Source organism: Sceloporus occidentalis, unplaced genomic scaffold, assembly GCF_023333645.1.
Source record: "Sceloporus occidentalis isolate IW3139 unplaced genomic scaffold, rSceOcc1.0.p SCAF_5, whole genome shotgun sequence".
NCBI lineage: Eukaryota > Metazoa > Chordata > Lepidosauria > Squamata > Phrynosomatidae > Sceloporus > Sceloporus occidentalis.
In genome coordinates, this window is record NW_028316985.1 from 184,039,174 (window position 1) to 184,061,442 (window position 22,269).

At 42.2% G+C, this 22,269-nt stretch overlaps 1 protein-coding gene across 3 annotated transcripts in view; it reads right to left on the bottom strand.

The window, feature by feature from the left end:
• Nucleotides 1–22,269, bottom strand: part of LOC149313270 (solute carrier family 4 member 11-like) — a 173,952-nt gene that overhangs the window by 137,927 nt on the left and 13,756 nt on the right. For 2 of the 3 annotated variants that reach the window (XM_089526391.1, XM_089526390.1), the window contains exon 1: nt 16,443–16,515. The exons of the other annotated variant lie outside the window; for it this stretch is intronic. In XM_089526391.1, the coding sequence (XP_089382517.1) occupies nt 16,443–16,491 (49 nt within the window). In that variant the 5' untranslated portion in view covers nt 16,492–16,515. Of the gene's footprint in view, nt 1–16,442; nt 16,516–22,269 lie in introns of those variants that run through there. 3 annotated transcript variants of the gene reach the window in all.

Sequence of the window (22,269 nt, forward strand, 5' to 3'; positions counted from 1 at the left end):
GCAACCAAAATGGTAGAAACCAAGCCTTTTGAGGAATGTCTTAGGACTTTCACATGGGAAAAAATCAGGGCTGTAAATAGTAATTTTCCCAGGAAAGTCGCACAATTGCGGTGAAGATTTTCACACGACGTTGCAATTAAAGAGAACTTATCCGGGGAATAACCAGCAACAAATCATTCATAGGGAAATCCCATGAATGATTGGTTGCTGGTCATTCCCTGATTAATTCCTGGGATCAGTCCTCTCTAATTGTGATGTATGTGAAAATCTTCATCGCGATCAGGTGACTTTCCCGGGAAAATGACTGTTTAAACCCTTGATTTTCCCCACGTGGGATAAACTCCTTATGGAGCTGGGTAAGTTTGGCCTGGAGAAGAGAAGGTTAAGAGAGGGGACATGATAGCCCTGGTTCAGTATTTGCAGGCATGTCATGTTGAGGATGGAGAAAGCTTATTTTCTGCTGTTCCAGAGAGTAGGACATGAACCAATGGATGCAAACTACAGGAAAAGAGATTCCACCTCAACATTAGGAAGAATTTCTTGATGGTGTGTATTCCTACATGGCAGAATGGTGCTGGACTGGGTGGCCCTTGGGGTCTCCTCCAGCTTTAGGATTCTAAGGTATCAGTATGCAAAGGAGCACCTTTGAAAGAAATTCTGCCTCCAGCTCCAGCAAAAACAGTGGCATGAGCTTTCATAGACTCAAGTCTACTTCCTCAAATACATCTATGCACACTGAACCATTCATAGAATCATAGAGTTGGAAGAGACTGCAAGGGCCATCCAGTCCAAACCCATTCTGCCATACAGAAACTCAAAATCAAAGCATCCCTGACAGATGGCCATCCAGCCTCTGTTTTAAAACCTCCAAAGAAGGAGACTCCACTGCCTTCAAAGGCAGCATCTTCCACCATCAAACAGCTCTGATTATCAGGAAGTTCTTCCTAATGTTTAGGTGGGATCTCTTTTCCTGCATTTTGCATCCATTGTTCCAGGTCCTATTCTCTGCAGTAGCAGAAAACAAGCTTGCTCCATCTTCAATGTGATATCCCTTCAAATACTTAAACTGGGCTATCATATTACCTCTTAACCGTCCCTTCTCCAGATTAAATATACCTAGCTCCCTAAATCTCTCATTATTGGGCATAGTTTCCAGACCTTTCACCATTTTGGTGGCCGTCCTTTGGACACGCTCCAGCTTGCCAACATCCTTTTTAAATTATGGTGCCCAGAACTGGACACAGTATTATTCCAAGTGAGGCCTGATCAAAGCAGAACAGAGTGGTACTATTACTTCCCATGTAGACATTATGCATCTATTGATGCAACTTAGAACCACATTGGCCTTTTTAGCTGTCGCATCACACTGTTGACTCATGTTCAACTTGTGTTCTACTTGGACTCCTAGATCCTTTTCACATGTTGTCTCCTTAAGCCAGGTGTCCCCCATCCTTTATCTATGCATTTCATTTTCTTCTGCCTAAGTGCAGTACCTTACGTTTCTCCATGTTCATATTATTTTGTTAGCTTTGGCCCAGCTTTCTAATCTATTAAGGTCACCTGCCTTCAGGGGGTATTAGCTACTCCTCCCAATTTGGTGTCATCTGCAAATCTGATAAGCATGCCCTCTATTCTTTCTTCCAAGTCACTGATAAAGATGTTGAATAGCACTGGGCCCAGAACCTGGTAAATTGTGTATCTCTATATGGGTCTCTTCAAGTTTTAGGATCCTCAGGGGAATTAATTATTATTAATTGTATCAGTATTAACAGCTGCCCAATGATGTGGAAGAGTTAACTTGCATAAGTGACCTTCTTGGGTACTTTTTGCATTTGCTTTGCAGTTTGAAGCTGGGGAAAGAGATGAAGGCTGAGGACCAACTAGGGCCGGCAAAGCAAATCCATTCCAGGTTTTGCATTAAAGGAGCTGTCCAAGGTATTAAACTCATTTTGGAGATCTAGTTCAGCACCAGGGATAGCTCCAACTTGGGATGGATTCATCCCTTCACTCACATGGAAGCCATAAGCCACCACTGGTGTCAGGAGTTGCATATGCTTTTCTACTGCCATGGTATCTGGGCTCTGTAGTGATGGGAGATATAGTTGCAATAGTGTGATTTAGAAGTATGAACTCAGACATGGAAATTATCCAGGAAGGGAGGCAAGCTTGTTCAACATCTGTTGAAGGTCTAATAACAAAGAGAAAGGGGTGGTATGGGAAAGGAAAGAGAAATGTGTTTATTCATTTTAACAAATAAGAATGAAGCCTGCCCAAAGTTTGAATTTGTGTATAGTTACATTACGCCATTGTAACATTTGTTGGTCAGTTCTGGCAATGAATCACCAGACTGGACCTACTGTTTTCTTAATAAAGGTTTCTGACTTTTTACTACTGAGTCTGAGCTTTTGAACTTTGCTACCCTACAGGGTATGACAATAATAATAATAATCCGATAACATCCAAACATTGATACTTTTATTGGGACAACCAAAATGGACAATTACATGTTGCAAGGTTTCGAAGTCACACTGGCTTTTTCACCAGGCAAACAGGAGAAAGAAATTGAAGATGTTAGTCATAGGCCTGCATGACTCAAGGTATCATTGTATGGATATTATTGGATTTGCAATATGGCCAACATGGCTACCCCTAGAAATTATTATTATTATTTTATCTTCTTATATCCCGCCTTTCCCCCTCAACTATACAACCTCCTTTATCCTTTTGTCTCTACCATTTTGTTACTGGTTTATTCCAGACATTAAAAGCTGTACTGAGAGCAAGTAAGGTGGGATATACCTTTTTAAAAGATATAAACTGGAAAGATGATCAAAGCCTGCAACCCAGCATGGTGCCAACAGGCCTGTGAAAAAATGCCAAAGGACAAACAATTTCACATTCCTGTCCTAAAAACTGTCCATAAGGGGAAAGAGCATAAAAGCAACCTATTGTAACCGATGGCTCAAGAAGAAGGATCTTTCTAATAAAACTGCCTGTTAAGACTCCCTCCCAGATGTTCTTCTAAAGGAGAATTCAGCCAAATTGCCTGGCATCATTACCTCTTGCTGCAAACTTGGAATGCAATGTATGCCACTGCCTGGCACCATGAATAACATAAGGCTGGGTGCCCTGCTGGGATTTCTCGTCTGGAAAGCACAAAACAACCAGGAGCAGTCATTTCGTGTTGCCGTTGTGTGCCTTCCAGTCGTTTCTAACTTTTGGCGACTCTTAAGGCGAACATACCATGGGGACTTCCTGGCAAGTTTCTTCAGAGGGGGTTTGCCATTGCCATCTCCTGAGGCTGAGAGAGTGTGACTTGCCAAGGTCACCCAGTGGGTTTACATGGAGGAGGTGAGATTCCAACCCTGGTCTACAGAGCCATAGTCCAACACTCAAACCACATCACACTGGTTGTCTAACAGCTATTTATCCAGGTGCAAATATTCACACTTCAGAAGAACACCACAGCCTTCGTTTTGCAAGCTCAGTGATGACCAGTAGAATAACAACAACAACACAGATCCTGCCTTGTTCCCAGTTCAAGACTCAAAGCAGTTCACAACAGTTAAAATGAGTATACAGTGGACCCTTAGTATCCCCTGGGGTTTGGTTCCAGGATACCGCATGAGTACCAAAATCTGTGGATGCTCAAGTCCCATTAAATACAATGGCATAGTAAAATGGTGTCCCTTTTTGGAATTCACTTTAGTCCAACTTAAAAATCCATCTCGCACAAAAGTTTTAAACGTAATTAAATTATTACCATTAAAGGAAAACAACAAACAGTCAATATAGCACATTATACAACATCCATTCCCTTCAATACATGGCCACAGCTGCCTGTGTTCTTTTTGCCAAAAGGTGCAAAGGCAAAGAAGCACCAACAACAGAGGAATGGCTGATAAAACCCATCATGATGTTAGAGCTTGATAAACTTACTTGTTTGTTAAATAACAAATCTCTTAAAACAGGTGCCAAAGACTGGCTTCCTATGGTAAAATACCGGAAGGAAAAATGAAACGGTCGTATTTTATAGTCATTTATCAATACAAAATGTGGAATTACAAATTAGTTGCAGTAAGGTTACATAATGTGTTTGTGATACGGGGACTTCTCAACCTATTATTATTCCTTATATTACCCATTACCTCTTCTTATTACAGGGTGCTCAACCCAAAACAAGTCCAATACCTTGGACAGCTCCTTTTATAAACTGGAATAAAGCCCAGGATAGATTCACCGTACCTTTGACACTGAAAGCAACTGATGAATTGGCCATTGAGATCTACATCTTTTGTTACTTTGTGCAGGGAAACTAAGGAAGATGTCACTGAGCTGTGAAGGCTGCAGTGTGAGAATACAAGAAAGAATGAGGCTTGGCTTATCGAGAAACAGAGCTGCAAATTTGGTCGATCTGTAATGAGAACACTTTTGTGTTGCATCCAAAGAAAAGACAGCTATTCAAAAGCTTACGGACCTTGTATGGTGAAGGATGTTTCTCAAATGATGAGCTGGAAGATGCTCACTCAGTTTAACAACTAGGGGCTACAAGCTGCAGAACACACTCTGGCCATGGCCAAAGTCTCAAGCTGCAAAAATAGCCAAGTGAAAAGGCTTATTGTTTTTGCACAGAGATATGAAATTTCATGTAAAAGCCAAGGGCAAAAATGGAAAAACTCAGAAAAATTTGGGTGTTTCCCCATTATTTTTCTCCAAATCCTATATTTCTGGGGGGGGGGGGGGGGAGATAGATTATGGAATATTTGCTTTCAAGTGATGAGTAAAATGTTCAAGACAAGGTGTTCACATATTTACAGCCAGATGGTTGGACTCAACCTAGAAAATCATAGGCCTAAATCTCCAAGACCTACGCAGAGCAGCTTCACACTGAAACATTTTTCAAACTGCAATAGTTGTAATGCTACCATTATATCATCTATATAAAAATTAAAAAATAAAACCAACATCCCCTGTCTTAATTTGACCAATTTGATGTTCGATTTGGTGTTGCGTCCCTTCAAATCGGTTCCCACTTACGGCAACCCTAAGGCACATTATCACAAAGTGTTCTTGGCCAGATTTGTTCAGAGGCCATTTGCCATTGTCTCCTCCTGAGACTGAGAGAGTGCAACTTGCCCAAGGGCATCTACTGGGTTTGCATGGCCATGCGGGGATTCGAACCCTGGTCTTTGGAGTCATAGTCCAATGCGCAAACTATTACAGTACGCTGGGCCTCGCTGTTGAACTGCAGCTGCATTATTAAAATATTCATGTATCTGCAGATTTTCATAGACTGACCGGCAAAGACTAATTTAGGTTGGACTTTGGCCAGCAGTAGTTTAGCTGGATTTCTAAATGAAGGGCAGGGGATGGGAGTAACACTTTTGTTATTAATTAGGATGTGTTTATATGCTACAAAGTACTCTTAAGCCTCCAAGAGCATAGATGATGTTAGATATATTTTGAGGCGCCCAGCAAAGAAGGCATCTGTGATTTTTCCAGCCTCTTCCATGGTTTAAATAATTTATGATACAAGGGAAGTCAAGATGATAAGTAGCATCCCTTCTCCTTGCCCTGTGAGTATTTTCTGGATGATCCACACCAACATGGCAAAGGACTGTATAGAAGCTCTCATAAATAAATATATTTTGGAAACTTATTGAGGATACAGGCAAATGTTGACTCATTTTTGGTTCCATAAACAAGCTGTCTTTCAAGCCTCCAGGTTCCAAGAGGAACAGATGCCAAACCAATGCTCAACTGGGCATTACTCTTGCAATTTGGCAATGCCACTGCTCTAGCCCATATTTGAATGCTAGGAAAATATGCAGCCAAGTAAAAGGCACAGATGCCAGGAATTGATCAGACAGGTTTCAGTATTCAAGAAGCACCAGTAGCAGCATCATGCCACTCTCTTCCAGGCAAATCCAGATGTTGTTTTATTGTGGATGCTTGCATATGAGATTTCCAGAATACATGGACGCAAATCTGCTTTTTTGTCAACCATGGAGGGTGGGATTTCAGACTATCAAGGCACTCTCTGCAAATGACCTAAACTGCAGTCAAGGGAGCCAGTCTTAAACAATGAAAGGCCAATGAAAGACTGCAATGTGAAAGTGCTGAACTGCAACACACCCACCCTACATACACCTCTAACTCAAGTGAGCCCCATCCTGTCCAACCTGAGAAGCTAAGCAGGACCAAGGCTGGGTCAGTACCTGGTTGGGAGACAACTCAGAAAACCTAAGTGCTACAAATATGATTTTTTTTTAAGTTCAGTGTCAAAAAGTACAATATCAACTACAATTCCCAAATTTTTCCAGGTTCCTCTTTCTACTACAGCACTAAACCAAGTTAATCCTTGAACCCGGAGCTAGAGAAGAACTGCTGGACCTGATCCCCTTCCCCACCACCTCTCCCTTCTTCTTTTGTGTTGTGTCTTTTTAGATTGTAAGCCTGCGGGCAGGGAACCGTCTAACTAGAAGTTTCTATGTACAGTGCTGTGTAAATTGACAGCGCTTTATAAATTAAGGTTAATAATAATAATAACCCTGTTTTCCCAGAGTAGTTCAAAGGAATGGCCTAGAATGCTCTGGCAGAGAATTCCCAAACTTTATTAAAGTACAAATCTCAGGAGTCCACAAGATGAAACCATGCCAAGTAAAATAGGACAGTTGGTTACCCCATATCCATGGATTCTGCATCCACAGATTCAGTCATCCACAGCTTGAAATATATTCCAAAAATATGTAAATTTCAAATCGCAAGCCTTGATTTTGCCATTTTATTACACCACTGTATTTAATGGGACCTGAGCATTCACGGATTTTGGTATCCGCGGGAGATCCTGGAACCAAACCCCAGCAGGTACCAAGGGCTCATTGCAGTTCTTTATGGAAGCAGAAAATGCATGGTAGATCTACGACGTCAGAACATCCTGCAGCTGTCCCAAACTGACAGGGAGACTAATCCTCTGTCCTCCCACTTTTCAACTGACTTTAAAATGTCCTAGTTTCTTTCTTCTCCCACTTTACTCCTTTGTCCTGAGTTTACATCAGTTGCTGCAAACTGGGTTCAAAGCAACAAGGAGTTGGTACTCAATTAACTCAGGGGGTGCAGAGAGGAAAGGAGTAGGCAGCATCTTGCTCTTCCCAGTAGACTCAGGGAAAAGCACACTGCTGCAGCTTTTCCCAGCTTGTGCATCCTTCTGAACACCTTTTGCCTTCTTCACCACGCTCTGACGTTGCTTGGCCATGTGTTTTCACCTGTGAAATGTTGGAGGCACTATGCATCCATATAAGTTTGATACACCGGGCCTTTGGTTGAATTTGTGGATGGCTGAATCTGTGGATAAAGGATATGTGGATACGGAGGGCCCACTGCAGTTTCATTTCTAGAGTCAAAAATGGGCATAGTTTTTTTTTCTTTTAATGAAATAACTTCCTTCATTTTGAGAGAGCCAATATGTTGTAGTGCTTTGAGTGCTGGACTAGGACTCTGGAGAATTCAAATCCTAGCTTGGCCTTGTAAACCCACCTTGGAAGCATGTCACACACTCTCAGCCTCAGAGGAAGGCAAAGGCAAACCCAACTGAACAAATCTTGACAAGAAACCCCTATGATAGGCTTGCCTGAGGATCGCCCTAAGTTGGAAAACGACTGAAAGGCACGCAACAACAACAAAACAACAACCTCCTTATATTACAGGATTGCATCCATCACTCAAGGCATGAAGCAAAAAACCTCCTGGCTCACCCCCAAATGACTCCTATTTTCTTGCAACAGGTGAGGACCAAACAGGTTATTCCCATTTCACAGACTGAGCAAAGTGGAAATTCTCAAAGTGGTTGCATGAGTTAAGGTATGACTGTACTCACAACTGTACAAGCTATGTGTAAGTTACACCTTCCTGATGCATCTAATTAGAGGGTGGAGGTGTTCATTTGGAAGGATGACGTTATATAAGACAACAGCAAAAGAACAAGGCTGTTGTTCTTTCCTCTTCTGCACCTGAATCTTCTGCAAGGAAATAACCCTTCTAACAGGGGTCCCTTGCATCAAAATGCAGAACATTGCAAAATACTGTAGCTGTCCGCTCAGCTTGCTCAAACTTATTAGGTTGACTTCATTACCCAAAGATGTCAAATATCTCTAGACTTTTGTTTTGCAATTCTGGGGAGGGGGAAGGAGAAAAGAAGGGTAAAAAAGCAACTGAGGAAGCATAGATCTGGGTAGAACATTTCAGGTGGTATGTTGCAAATCCTCCGCCATCCTTGCCCCAGGCATATGCAGCTAAAGAACAGCCTCACACCTCGCTTTGGCAAGCGACAAAACAAGACATCTTGCTATATGCAAAAACAATAGCAAAAAATGCAAGGATTTTGAATTGCAAATGCTTTTGAAAAATCGCATCCATGTGGGAGAACATTTTTACTGGCGTACGATGGAGAGCTCCCATATTGTTCACCCGTTAATTAGGCAACATATGTATCTTTCATCCCCTTCAATTGAACACTTTACAAAGATCAAAGGTTGACCATGTTACTTAGACTGGGACACAGTTTATTTTTGTTCGCATCTTAATTGAGCAGCTTTTGTCCCCGTAAGAACTCCTTGAAAACAACCAACACACATGGCTTTGGGATTATTATTATTATTAGAGGTTATTTATATAGTGCTGTATTTAATTTACAATTAAATAAGTTTTGCTCTATTTTCTGTTTGATCTGCCTCCCCTAGAAAGCAAAGGTCTTTTTATTTCTTAAGGATGAAGCTCTACCAATTCATACATAAAACTGCAAGAACAAAAAATTGCAAGATTCAAGCATCCAGAGTTTGAAAACATTTCAAAAATGCACATTAGGACAGATTTCTCCAAATGCATTCCCATATTGGCTCAGTCACCAATAGTTAAGAAATTAGAAGACAACTAAGACTGCTTCTACATTGTAAAATTCATGCAGTTTCACATGATTTTAAGTGCCATGGCTCCATCCTAAAGAACCCTGGGATTTATAATTTTGTGAGGCAACAGCTCTCTTCGGCAGAGAAGGCCAAAGACTCTGCAAAACTACAAATCTCATCCTGAAGTCTTCCAAGAAGCCAAGGTGACTGAACTGATGTACTTTGGCCACATCATGGGACAAAGTGACTCACTGGGAAAGACAGTAATGCTTGGTAAAGTGGAAGGCAGAAGGAAAAGAAGACGACTGCATGACAGGTGGAGAGATTCCATCAAGGAAGCAACAGCCCTGAGTTTGCAAGACCTGAGTAGGGCAGGTGATGAAAGTTTTAGTATTTTTAACTGTTTTAATCTGTACTGGTTTTAAGCACTGTTATTTCAAATTGCATTTTATATTTTTAATGAGTAATGTACTTTTCTGTACACATGCATTGTGTGCCTTCAAGTCGTTTCCAACTTATGGCGACCCTACCATGGCATTTTCTTGGCAGATATGTCCAGAAGAGGTTTGCCATTGCCTTCCTCTGAGGTCACCCATTGGGTTTCATGGCTGAGCTGGGACTCGAACCCTGGACTCCAGAGTCGTAGTCCAACACCCAAACAACTATGCCACTTACAGTTGGCCTTTCCTATCTACAGATCCACAGCTTGAAAATATTCAAAGAAGTATAAATTCCAACTAGCAAGCCTTGATTTTGACATTTGATAGACACCATTTTGTTCTGCCATTCTATTTAATAGGACATGCGCATCCATGGATTTAGTTATCCACGGGGGATCTTGGAACCAAACCCCAGCAGATAACAAGGACCCACTGTATTAGTATAATTCTGTTTTAATGCCCACTCTTCTGTTTTTATTGTATTGGTTTCTTTTAAATTTGTAAGCTGCTTTGTGTCTCAATTGTGGGAGGAAAGCGAGATATAAATAAACATAATTCAGTGGGTTATTTCCAGGATCAGTCGGTGGATACCAAAGTCCATGGATGCTCAAGTCCCATTAAATACAATAGCGTAGTAAAAGGGTGCCTTATACATATGCCTTATATAAAATGGCAAAATCAAGGTTTGCTTTCTGGGATTTATTTTTTAAAACATTTTCAAGCCATGGATAGTTGAATCTGCAGATAAGGAATCCACGGATACAGAAGGCTGATTTTAACAATGAACCATAGGGCTGGGTTGCTAAACTCTTAAAAGATTCGTGGCCCAGGCCCAAGGGATACAAATCCGCATAACATTTTAAAAGGCTAAATTATTATTATTTAAAAGACTAAATTATTAGAGTAGATATCTTGCCATTTGCCTAGACCTCGGAGTCGAGGCAGCTTTACAAAAATCAAAATTGGATGCAGTTAAAAAGCTCCCATCACTACAAACGTACAAAATTATAATTAAAACGTCTACAGAATCAAAAGCAGTTTAAAAACATGTCCATTTTTTTAAAGGAACAAAATGGAATAAGATAGCACACTGAAAGCTCTATATGCAAATTGAGAAATAATTACTCATATTTACTGAAATGTCACAGAAATCCCAGCTAATTTCCCTGCCAAAGCAAACCAAATAAAATACATTCTTCGCGTAATCCGCACACAGTCCAAAATCATCCCAAAGCGGAGCTGTTTTCAAAGTGAAAAAACATTTCCTTCCTTTTTCTTTTTTATCCCAAAGCAGAGCTGGTTCCTCTTTTACAAGGCAATTTGCAAAGCCCTGTAAACAGGTGTGGAAAATGCAAATAAAACCTCACGTAGCAATTCAGACCAGGGGTGTATTCACACTGCAAATCTGAAGCAGTCTGACACCACTTTAACTGCCATGGCTCTATCCTACAGGATCCTGGCATTTGTAGTTTGGTGAGCTATTCAGCCGGGTCGATCGGAGAGTTCTGGTGCTTCACCAAACTACTAATCCCAGGAATTTGTAGGATAGAGTCATAGTCATTAAAGTGACGTCAAACTGCTTTAATTCTGCAATGTGGCTTACATTCCACTTTGTCTCCTAAAAATTTGCACCAACAGGAAGATTCAAAAATCTGGCACAGGAAAGATCTGAAAACAAACCAAGGCTAAACAGAATTCCTACTTACTGCCAACTAGTTTCCCAACTCCAATCCCAATCTTGTCCTGAAATTTAACCAACGCACCTTGAAATCAATGCCCCATATTCATTGATTGTCATTACCTCCACAAATTAAACTGCCAATACAAGAGAGATGTGCAAATATGCAGAGAAAGAGATTCTTAGGGCATCTTCCAGGCTTTCTGTCCACAGTTTTGCTCTGTCCCTATCCTACTACAGTGTGCATATATACTCCAAGCTCTGCTCTTGCACTCCATACATCTGAGGATGCAACCTGTAGTAGCCACAAAAGCTCAAACAAGGCTTCAAGGTGCCACAAGGAGCTGTACTGTTTTGCTGGAACCGCAACTCAGCTTTGCCATTGTTGTTATGTGTCTTCAAACCTTGCCTTCTGACCTATGGCAACTCTATAATAGGAATTTCTTGCTTTATTTAGATGTATTCAGAGGTTTTTCATTCCGTTCATCTGAATGCAGCCATGGAGTCTCCCTTATCCAAAACGCTTGGGACCACAGAAGTCTTTTGGATTTTGGACTTTTTGCATTTCGGAATACCTGGATTTTGCAAACACATACACAGTGAGTCGTCTTGGAGATGGGACCCTAAACACAAAATTCATTTATGCTTCACATACACCTTATATACATAGCCTGAAGATAACTGTATAGAATATTTTTAATAATATCTGCACGAAACAAAGTTTGTGCATGTTGAACCATCCGAAGGCAAAGGTGTCACTATCTCAGCCAAGACAGGAGTTGTTTTTTCCCTTCGGAACTCCAGGTAAGAGAGACTCAAACTATACAGTTGGTCCTCTGTATCCAAGGATTCTTTATCCAAGGATTCAACCATCCAAGGTTTGAAAATATTATATATACATATATATAATGTACTAAAAAGCAAGCCTTGATTTTGCCAAGGGACACTATTTTGACACTACTATGCCACTGTATTTCATAAGACTTGAGCATCCACTGATTTTGGTATCCACAGGGGATCCTGGAACCAAACCCAAGCAGATACCATGGGCCAACTGTATTATTATAGCCTAAGGGCACCATATCCCATTTCATCTTGGAAGCTGAGCAAGGTCAGCCCTTGTTAGCACTTGGATGGGAGACCACCAATGAAGACCAGATGCTGTAGACTATATTTCAGAGGAAGGAACTGGCAAAACCACCTCTTGACTATTCCTTGCCAAAGAAAACCCTATGAAATTCATGGGGTTGCCGTAAGTTCACTGGAAGCCACTGAAATCCACAAGCACCTGCACAACTTGAACAGGAAAGAAGAAACCCAGAACGTTAGCAAGGTTTGGCTACCAGTACTGAAAAACACTAAAATCAAGACCCAGCAACGGCATGGCCACATAGCCCAAAAAACCCACATAAAATTACAGTCGAGAAAACTAATAGGAAGAAAATCAATTTATTTGAGATGTGGTGCTGGAGAAGAGTTCCTGAGATACTACAGACTGCTCAAAGAGACAATGAAAGGGTCTTAGGAAATCAAGCCTGGACTCTGGACATCTCTGGAGAGGACTTGAATTTCTGGAAAGGGCAATCCTACTCAGCAAAAGTGGAAAGCCGGAAGATTGCATTAAATGTGGAACAATTCAATCAAGGAAGCTACAGCTTCCTCCAAGTTTGCAAGACCTGAGTTACATAGTTCAGGACCCGGGATCTTGGAGGACTCTTATTCATAGGGTTGACTTGACTGCAAACAACGACAACAAATCTAGACGTACACAAACAAGATCTGGGCCATTTTTACCCTCTCCCCCATTATTAGCATTAGTATTAGTATTCAGAGCACTTGGGAGCCCATTAGTATTAGTCTCAAAGGTGCTACAAGATCTCTCTACGCACTGATTCTACAGACTAACACGGCTATATCTTTGAATTCTAGCATTAGTATTATTTAGCCAAGAGCCAGTGTGACATAATACTTTTGAGTGCTGGACAATGACTCTGGAGACCAGGGTTCGATTCCCTGCTGTTAAAAGTGGTGTCAAACTGGATTATTTGCGCAGTGTGAATATTTCTGCAGCGCAGGCTTAAAGGCACACTTGTGTGTGTTGTGTGTCTTCAAGTTGTTACCAAATTATGGCGATCTTAAGTGAACCTTTCATAAGGTTTTCTTGGCAAGATTTGTTCAGAGGAGGTTTGCCATTGCTTTCCTTTGAGGCCGAGAGAGTGTGACTTGCACAGGGTCACCCAATGAGTTTCATGGCTGAGCAAGATTCAAACCCTGCTCTCCAGAGTCACAGTCCAACACTCTCAAACCACTGCACCACAAACATACCAACAACAAATTAGGTAGCCATAGGGTCTATTTGCATCAGTTATTCATGCAGCTGGCAATGCAAATCTTTTAGGAAAACTCAGGAAAATAAAAACCTGAGATGAATTATCCTATAAGTGGGTTCTTTGGCACACGCAGCCCCAAATTTAGTGTAGTGCATTCGAAACACGTGTGAACAAGAAAGGCTCAACCTGTATTCTATGGGGTTATTTTCACCATCTGAATAGAGTCAGAAGGGGAAGAATCCTTGGGGGAAATGAATGGAGTTTGCAAAATGGGCAAAAGCACCAATGGGCAAAAGCCCTTCTCGGTCTCAGTGTCCAAATGCACTGGAGAAGTTCCTCTTCTGGATCATGCCTGTTGTCGTCTGTTTTCTAAGGAAACTGAAGTAAGAGAAAAGGAGCAAAGGGGTTGAACCCGGCAGTTCAGAAACAAAACAAGCCCAAGAGAGCAAGAGACACCATGCAAACCGCTGCCGGAAGTGCTGATAACCGCTTTAAGAACTAAAAACAAACTGAGAATTGCACAAGGCTTCTCCCCTTCGCTTGCAAACAGCTCCAAAGAAAAGGCAGCCACTTTCTTGCAAAAGGCACATTTGGAGCACATTGTTTATTTGAAGAGTGAAGTGGAGAAAACATAGCCATCGGGTGTTGTTATTATTTGTTATTATTATTTACTTGTAGATGTACAGGTTCAAAAATACACTCCAATATTCGACTCTGAGGATCCCTCCTTTCTTTAAAACCATGCACAGCATCTGCACTGCAGAAATAATCCGGTTTGACACCGCTTTAAAAAAAGCCACAGTTCCATGCTATGGAATTCTGGGAACCAGAGTGGAGCTACAAAACTATAGATCCCAGAAGTTCATAGCATGGAGCCGTGGCTGTTAAAAGCGGTGTCAATCCGGATTATTTCTGCAGTGCAGATACAGCCAAAGACAGCAAAAGGAAAGGCTCGCATCTCCTTGCAGTCTTTTCCTCCAGAGATCTGCAGACAAAAAACAAGGCAGGATGGCCCCACTTTAATGGATTTGTTTCTCTGCACACACAAACATACAAACACATGCACAACGCACACTCCCGGCAAATGCTCTGAAATGTGTTCCCGCTTTCGGTTTGTTTACATGACAGCCTGATCTTGCACACAGCAGGCAAGTTTTGTTTAAATTCCTCCAGCACCATCTTGTCAGGCTAGATTTGGCATCTTTAAACAACAACCACCAACACAACAACAACACAATTCTTTGCTCTTTTTTGTTCTTCTACAAGAAGAAATGTTTTGCGGTCTTTTCTTTTGCAAATCGCCTTCTAAGAAAAACAGAAATTAAAAGAGTGCAGAAGTAAGACCTGTTATAAAACGTATCTAAAGTAGTTGTGTTGGCCATAAAACAAAGTACAATAACATCCAAAATCCACGCAACAGGATATGTTGGCCATTGAGTTGTATTTCTTCGTTTGCAAATGTGTTTGGATTAGCGAGGTTAAAATAGATTCCAGGTGTCCACATTGCAGAATTAACATAGTTTGACATTGTTTGAATTGCCATCGCTCCATGCTATAGGATCCTGGGATTTGTAGTTTGGTGAGCTATTTGTTGTTGTTGTTTGCCTTCAAGTTGTTTCTGACTTATGGCAACTCTAAAGCAAACCTATCCTGGAGTTTTCTTGGCAAGATTTGTTCAGAGGGGGTCTGCCATTGCCTTCCCTTGTGGCTGAGAGAGTGTGACTTTGCCCAGAGTTTCCCAATGGTTGAGTTTATATGGTTGAGCTGGGATTCGAACCCTGGTCTCCAGAGTCGTAGTCCAACGCTCAAACCACTATGCCAGGATGGGTCTCAACAAACTACAAATCCCAGGATTCCATAGGATGCAGCCATGGCAACTACAGTAGTGTTGAACTGCATTTAACAACAGCTCCCTGGTAGAGAATGTGGAATCTCTAAGAAAACTACGAATCCCAGGATTCCATAGGATGCAGCCATGGCACTAAAAGTGGTATCAAACCGCATTAATTCTGCAGTGTGGAACTACTAGCAAATAATGCCCAGGTTCCTATGAGCACAGTCCTTCCAAACAGGTGAAATAGTAATGGAAACTGTTGAAAGACTAAATCAACACAAGAGTAAACACCATTAACCCAATGGGTCTACTCTAGTTGGGGCAAACCTTGGGGTTCTTCAGACCACTTTTGGTCTGCTGCAAAGTTTTTCCAGAGTCTGAAGGACTGCAAGGAATAAATAATAATAACAACAACAATAATCCCAAGCATCTCCAAAAAATGAGCAAAGAAGGAAAGGGAGAAGCAAACACCTTCATCTTGGAGGAGAGTTTGGGGGGGTTCAGAAAGGAAGGAAGGAAAGAAGAAAGGAAGGAAAAGGAAAGCAAAGGAGAAAGGATCAGGTGCGCTCCAGACCAGGCTTGAAAAGTCTCCGAGAAGATGGAGGAAGAGGAGGAGCAGAAAGAGCTGGCCTGGGTCCCTCTCTCCTTTCTTTTCCTTTCCCTTCCTTCCCTCTTTCTTATCTTCCTTCCTCCCTTTCCTTCTTTTTTCTTCCTTTTTTTTCTTTCCTGCCTTCTCTCTTCCTTTCCTTCTCTCCCTTCTTCCTTCCTCTTGCCTCCCTCCCTCCCTCCTTTCTTTCCTTCTATCTTTTTATTTCCTTTCCTTCTTTCTTTCCTTACATCATTCTTTCTACCCCCTTCCCCCCTTTCTTCCCTCTCTTCCTTCCCTTCTTTCCACCCTTTCATTCTATCCTCCTTTCCTTCCTTCCCTCTTTCTCTATCTTTCTATCCTCCTTTCCTTCCTTCCCTCTTTCTCTATCTTTCTATTCTCCTTTCCTTCCTACCTTCCCTGTCTTCCTTCCTTTCAATTCTCCTTTCCTTCCTTTCTGTCCTCCGTTCCTTCCTATCTTCCTTCCCTTCTTCCTTCCTTTCTATCTTCCCTTCCTTCTATCCTTCCTTTCCTCTCTTCCTTATCTTTCTTTCCTCCCTCTCTCCATCTCCTCCTTCCCTTCTTCCTATCCTCCTCCCCTTCCTTCCCCTTTCTTTCTTCCCTTCTCTCCTCCTCCTCCTCCTCTTAAGCCGACGCCGCTTGAGGCTCACCGCATGGCTGGAGGTGGAAGACGCGCCTCCCTCCGCTGCCGCCAGCCATGGCCTCCTTCCTCCGCGCAGCATCTCCTGCCTGCAGCCCAAGAGAAGAAGGAGCACCAGCCAAAGGCAAGGCAAAGGCAAGGCAAAGCCAGCAGCCAGGGAGACTCCCAAAGGCCGCCCGCCCTGGGTCCTAGCGCCCGCCCTTCCCCTCCTGCAAAAGGAGGAGGAAGAGCCTCCCGCACCAGGAGCACTTCTTCTTCATGGACCCAGTTGAGCTCTTGCCTTATTGCAAGGTCCTCCATATTTTCTGGCATGCCCTACAATATTTTGGGGTGGCATGTCCTACATTTCCGCCTCATGTCCAGAAAAAGCATGGATTTATATTTTGAGAAGTGTTTTTCTCTTTTCTTTTCTCTGGCAAGGTCCTCAATTTTTTCTGCCATGTCCTACATTTTTTTGCTGGCACCGTGTCCTACATTTCCACCTTCTGGGCAAAATGAAGTATGGATTTCCATTTCTAAAAGTGTTTTTCATTTTTGTTTTTCATTTATTTATTTATTTATTTATTGTTTTTGGAAGGCCCTCCATTTGTTTTTTGTGATGTCCTACATTTTTTCTGGTGCCGTGTCCTACATTCCCACCTTCTGGCCAAGAGGAAGCAATGGTTTCTTTTCTTTTTCTTCCTTTTTCCTTTTCTTTATTGACATTAAAATCACCAAAACATGAACAACACAATAAAAAACTCTTCCAGAACATGGACACATTGCCCAACAAACCCACAAAAAACTATGGATGCCGGCCATGAAAACCCTCGACTTCACAACACAATAAAATTTAGACAAAAGTGGACACAAACAAACAAACAAACAAACAGAAACAACAATTATTTCCATTTTCATTTGACCAAACCACCCTTTGCCTGAACATAAAACCTTCCCGTTCTCTTCATTTCTTCTATATCTCTCTGCAAACCTGTAACAAAAGTTTGTCGTGTGCCTTCAAGCCGTTTCCGACTTACGGCGACCATAAGGCTAACCTATCACAGGGCTTTTTATTATTGTTGTTGTTGTTGTTGTTGTTGTTATGCTTTATTTATATAGCGCTGTAGATTTATGCAGACTCTTGACAAGATTTGCTCAGAGGAGGTTTGCCGTTGCCTTGCCCTGAGGCTGAGAGAGTGCGACTTGGCCAAGGTCACCCAATGGCTTTCATGGCTGAGTGAGGATTCGAACCTTGGTCTCCAGAGTCATGGTCCAGCATTCAACACTGGCAGATGTTGACCATAGAGTTGCACTGGAGGACCCAGATATTCCTAGAGAGGACATATTAATCAAATCTGTGGATAATCAAAGCCGAAAATATGAAAGGACGAGTGTACTGTTGTTGTTTTCACTTGCAGCTTTTCCACATCCGCGGGGGTCCTTCACCCCTAACCCCAGCAAATAAGGAGGGACCACTGTATTCAAACAAACAAACAAGTGAGTTTGTCCCGGAAGGAGTTTGTCCAGGCCTTCCTCTAAGGCTGAGATTTGCCAGGTATCAACATGTGGGTTTCCATGTTTGAGCCGGGATTTGAACCCAAGGGCGCGCTCCCACTAGGATTTAAAGCAAATCACTGATCAGGGTATATGACCGTCGTTCCCATTTGAAACCGGTTCCGTTCATACTTTGATCAATTTCTGTCACAATAAAGTAAGGCTCAAACCACTACATAGGAAGACTAAGAATGAGGAGGGCAGCTATGAGAGAACTAGAGAATATCCTAAAATGTAAAGACATACAATTGAGCATGAAAGTTAGAATCATGCAAGCCATTGTATTCTCTATTGCCATGGATGGATGTGAGAGCTGGACAGTTAAGAAACAAGATAGGAAGAAAATCAATTCATTTGGGATGTGATGCTGGAGAAGAGAGGATGCCACAGATGGCCAAAAGGACAAACAAATGGGTCCTAGAGCAGATCAAGCCAGCAATCTCCCTGGAAGCCAAGATGACTAAACCGAGACTGTCGTACTTTGGCCCCGTCATGAAAAGGACTCATTGGAAAAGACAATAATGCTGGGAAAGGTGGAAGGAAGGAGGAAGAGAAAAAGACCACATGGTACATGGATGGACTCTATTAAGGAGGTTATGAATTTGCAGGACCTGAGCAGGGCAGCGGAGCATAGGGAGTCTTGGAGATGTCTCATCTACAGGGTCAACATCAACTCAAGAGTGGATAACAACAACAACAAATGTCTTGCAACCGAGTCAAAGAATTATAGAGTGGGAAGAGACCCCAAGGGTCATGCAGTCCAACCCCCTGCCATGTAGGAAGACACAATCTGAACACTGTCGGTGACGGATGGCCATCCAGACTCTCTTTAAAAACCTCCAAGGAGGAGATATCACCACCCTCCAAGGCATTCTCTTCCAGTGTTGAAGAGCTCTTACTATTAGGTGGTTCCTCCTAATGCTGAGGTGGAATCTCTTTCCTTGTAACTTGCATCCATTGTTCCATGTCCTTGGATTTTATCACAGCGAAAAATCGCACAATCGCGAATAACAATTTCACAGACATCACCATGAAAGAGCTATTATCCTGGGAAGAAACAGGTAACACACAGGCAATGAACAGCAACACATCATTCACAGAATTTCCCTGTGAATTATTTGTTGCTGTTTATTGCCTGCTTATTCCTGGGGTAATGGCACTTTAATTGCAACGTTGTGTGAAAATGTTGATCCCGATTGCGTGATTTTCACACAATTTTCTCAGTTTATACCCCTGATTTTCCCCGTGTGACAAAGTCCTTAGTCTCTGGAGCAGCAGAAAACAAGCTTGCTGCATCCTCAATATGCCATCGCTTCTAATATTTGAACATGGCTATCATGCCGCCAACAGCCTAGAGGTTTGAGCATTGGACTATGACTCTACAGACCAGGGTTCGAAACTCACTGGGTGACCATGTGCAAGACACACACTCTCAGCCTTAAAGGATGGCAATGGCAAACTTGCTCTGAAGAAACTTTCCAAGAAAACCTCATGATAGTTTCAACTTGTGGGTGCCATATGTCAGAAATGACTAGAAGACACACAACAGCAACCGTCTCACCTCTTCTCCAGGCTAAACAGACCTAGCATCCTAAGATGCTCCTCATAGGGCTTGGTAGTCTCCAGACCTTCCACCATGTTGGCCGCCCTCCTTAACATGCATCCTCAAAAGTAGGTCATGCCAACTCCCGTCCTTGCAACTATGATTTGCCATCACATTTGGGCACCTCGAATATTTCTTCCTGCAGTGACGCATCAAAGCAGCTTCAAGAACCAAACACTTTCAAAGCCAACCAGCCACGTCAGATGCCCAGATTAAAGAGACAGGTTGACATTGGCTTTGTTTGAGCACTGACAGATTCAGTTGCTTTGCCTTCCTACCACTAGAAGAAAGCGACGACGTGAGAACAGCTGAGTAGGTACAAGCTGGGAGTGACAGGACGAAACTCCACATCTTGAAAGCACTGTTTTCAAACAATGTGGATTAAGGGGAAGGGAAGGGAGTTGTCGCGGATTATGCAGGGTACCCTCCAGGCTCAGTCCCGCCTATTAATGTAGACCAAGATTTATCTGCAATTAAGATGCAGCAACTCTTCAATTATTAGTTAATTAAAGCTTTCAGCCTGAGTCTACCTCTCAAACCATTTGAAGAGAAAATAATATACCTGCTGGATTGGAAGCCAACATTTGGTTTAATTCTAACATTTGGTTTAATTATGGTTGGCTCTCCGTATCCATGGATCTTTTATTCAAAGATTCAAGCATCAATATGCACACCTTGATTTTACCATTTTCTATAGGGGACACCAATTTATTATCAATCCTATTTAGTGAGATTTAAACATCCATGGATTTTGGGGCCCTGGAACCAAATCCCAGTGGAAACCAAAGGCCCACTTGTATCTCTTTCTTTTGTCTTTTCTCTTTTAACTTTTCTCTTTGATTGTCACTAGTTTGATTTGGAGCAGGTACATAATTGTCACCTCTTTGAAGGTTTCCATACTATACATTTTATAGGAGTTCGGTACCACTCCAGCTGTTGACCCTAAGTTATAGAATCCTAAAATTTGTAATTTGATGAAGTACTTACAATTTTGTAATATGCTTCCCAGACAGACAGCATTGCACAGTGGTTTAAGTGTTGGGACTATGACTCTGGAGACCAGGGTTCGATTCCTGCTTGGCCATGAAACCCACTGCTTGGCCTTGGGCAAATCTCAACCTCAGGGGATGGCAACGGCAAATCTCCTCCAAACAAATCTTGCCAAGAAAACCTCATGATAGGGTTGCCATAAGTCAGAAATTACTTGAAGACAGACAAGACACACATATAGTCTGCTTCTCCGAAGTACAAAATTAGAGCATTTTAGCAAATAAGCCCAATTCCCATCTGTCCACAAACTATACATCCCAGGATTCTGCAGGATGGAGCCATCACAGTTACCATGGTATCATACTGCTATAACGTTAGAGTGCAGACGCACAGCTTCTGAATACAAATTGTTGAACTGATTGATTAATGGGGATACGATGCTGGTGTTACTGGATGTTCAGGACTTACTCCAAGGATGGAGACCTCCAGGCACTATCCTTACCATTGATTTTGATGATTTACAAAAGAAGCTCCTGACTTTCTGGCATGCTTTATCTTCACTTGGAACCACTTTCAGTGAAGGGTTAATTGCTGAATTGTGCCATGTTATAGTACAGTGGTTTTATATGTTTGCCACCCTGTCTTTTACATGTAGAGAAGAAAGGGTAAGGCAAGAGGAGGGCAAGAAACGACATCTGCAGAATTCTTAAGCTAACTTTTGTTCTTGTCCTCAATAAATAAACAACCCACAACCTTACTGAGTTGCAATGGGAGGACCGAACACATTGTTGGTTGGCTTCCCAAGTGATAATGTTTCATTAACAAATAAAATAAAATACAGGTTAAATAAAATAGCTGCAAGAAAGGAATACGGCTATCCATGACAGCCTCCCTCAAAACTAGAAGATAAACAAGTAGATGGAAACCCAACACTGTTCCCATGGGATCAATTCAACTGGATGGGGACATAAAGGCTAAAGTGGGCAACTGTTTGGCACGCAATGTAGCACATAAACCAAGCAGGGCACGTCAAGGCTGCCAGGTTGATTTTGTCTGGTCTATTCTGTCTGCAGCGAGATAGGCAGGAAGGTAGGTAAGGAGGCAGACAGACAGATAATAGATGGATAGGGTAGACAGACAGATATGTGCTTGACAGATAGAAAGATAGGATGGATAGACAGATGGACGGACGATAGATTGATGGACAGACAGAGACAGAGATACACAGACTGACAGACAGGCAGATAGAGACAGAGATAGACAGACAGATGGATGGAGACAAACACATAAACAGACAGACAAATAGATGGACAAATAGAGTGAGGCAGATAGATAGACAAATACTGTAGATGGACAGATAGAGAGAGAGAGACGGACAGACAGAGACACAGACAGACAAATGGATGGATGGATGCAGACATAGACACAAAGAGACAATCAGACAGATAGATGGACAAATAAAGAGAGAGACAGAAAGACAGACGGATGGATGGATGGATGGATAGAGAGAGAGAGGCACACACACACACACACATCTAGATGGACAAATGGAGAGACAGAGGGACAGACAGACAGTCAGCTGAGACCAGCTGAGTTGGGGGGGGGGGACACTGCCCATCCCACTTTGTACACAATCCCTCCCCACTCCTCCCTGGAATCAGTCCATTTCTCTCTGTCAGGCAGAGGAGACAATTGCATAAAAATCAATCCC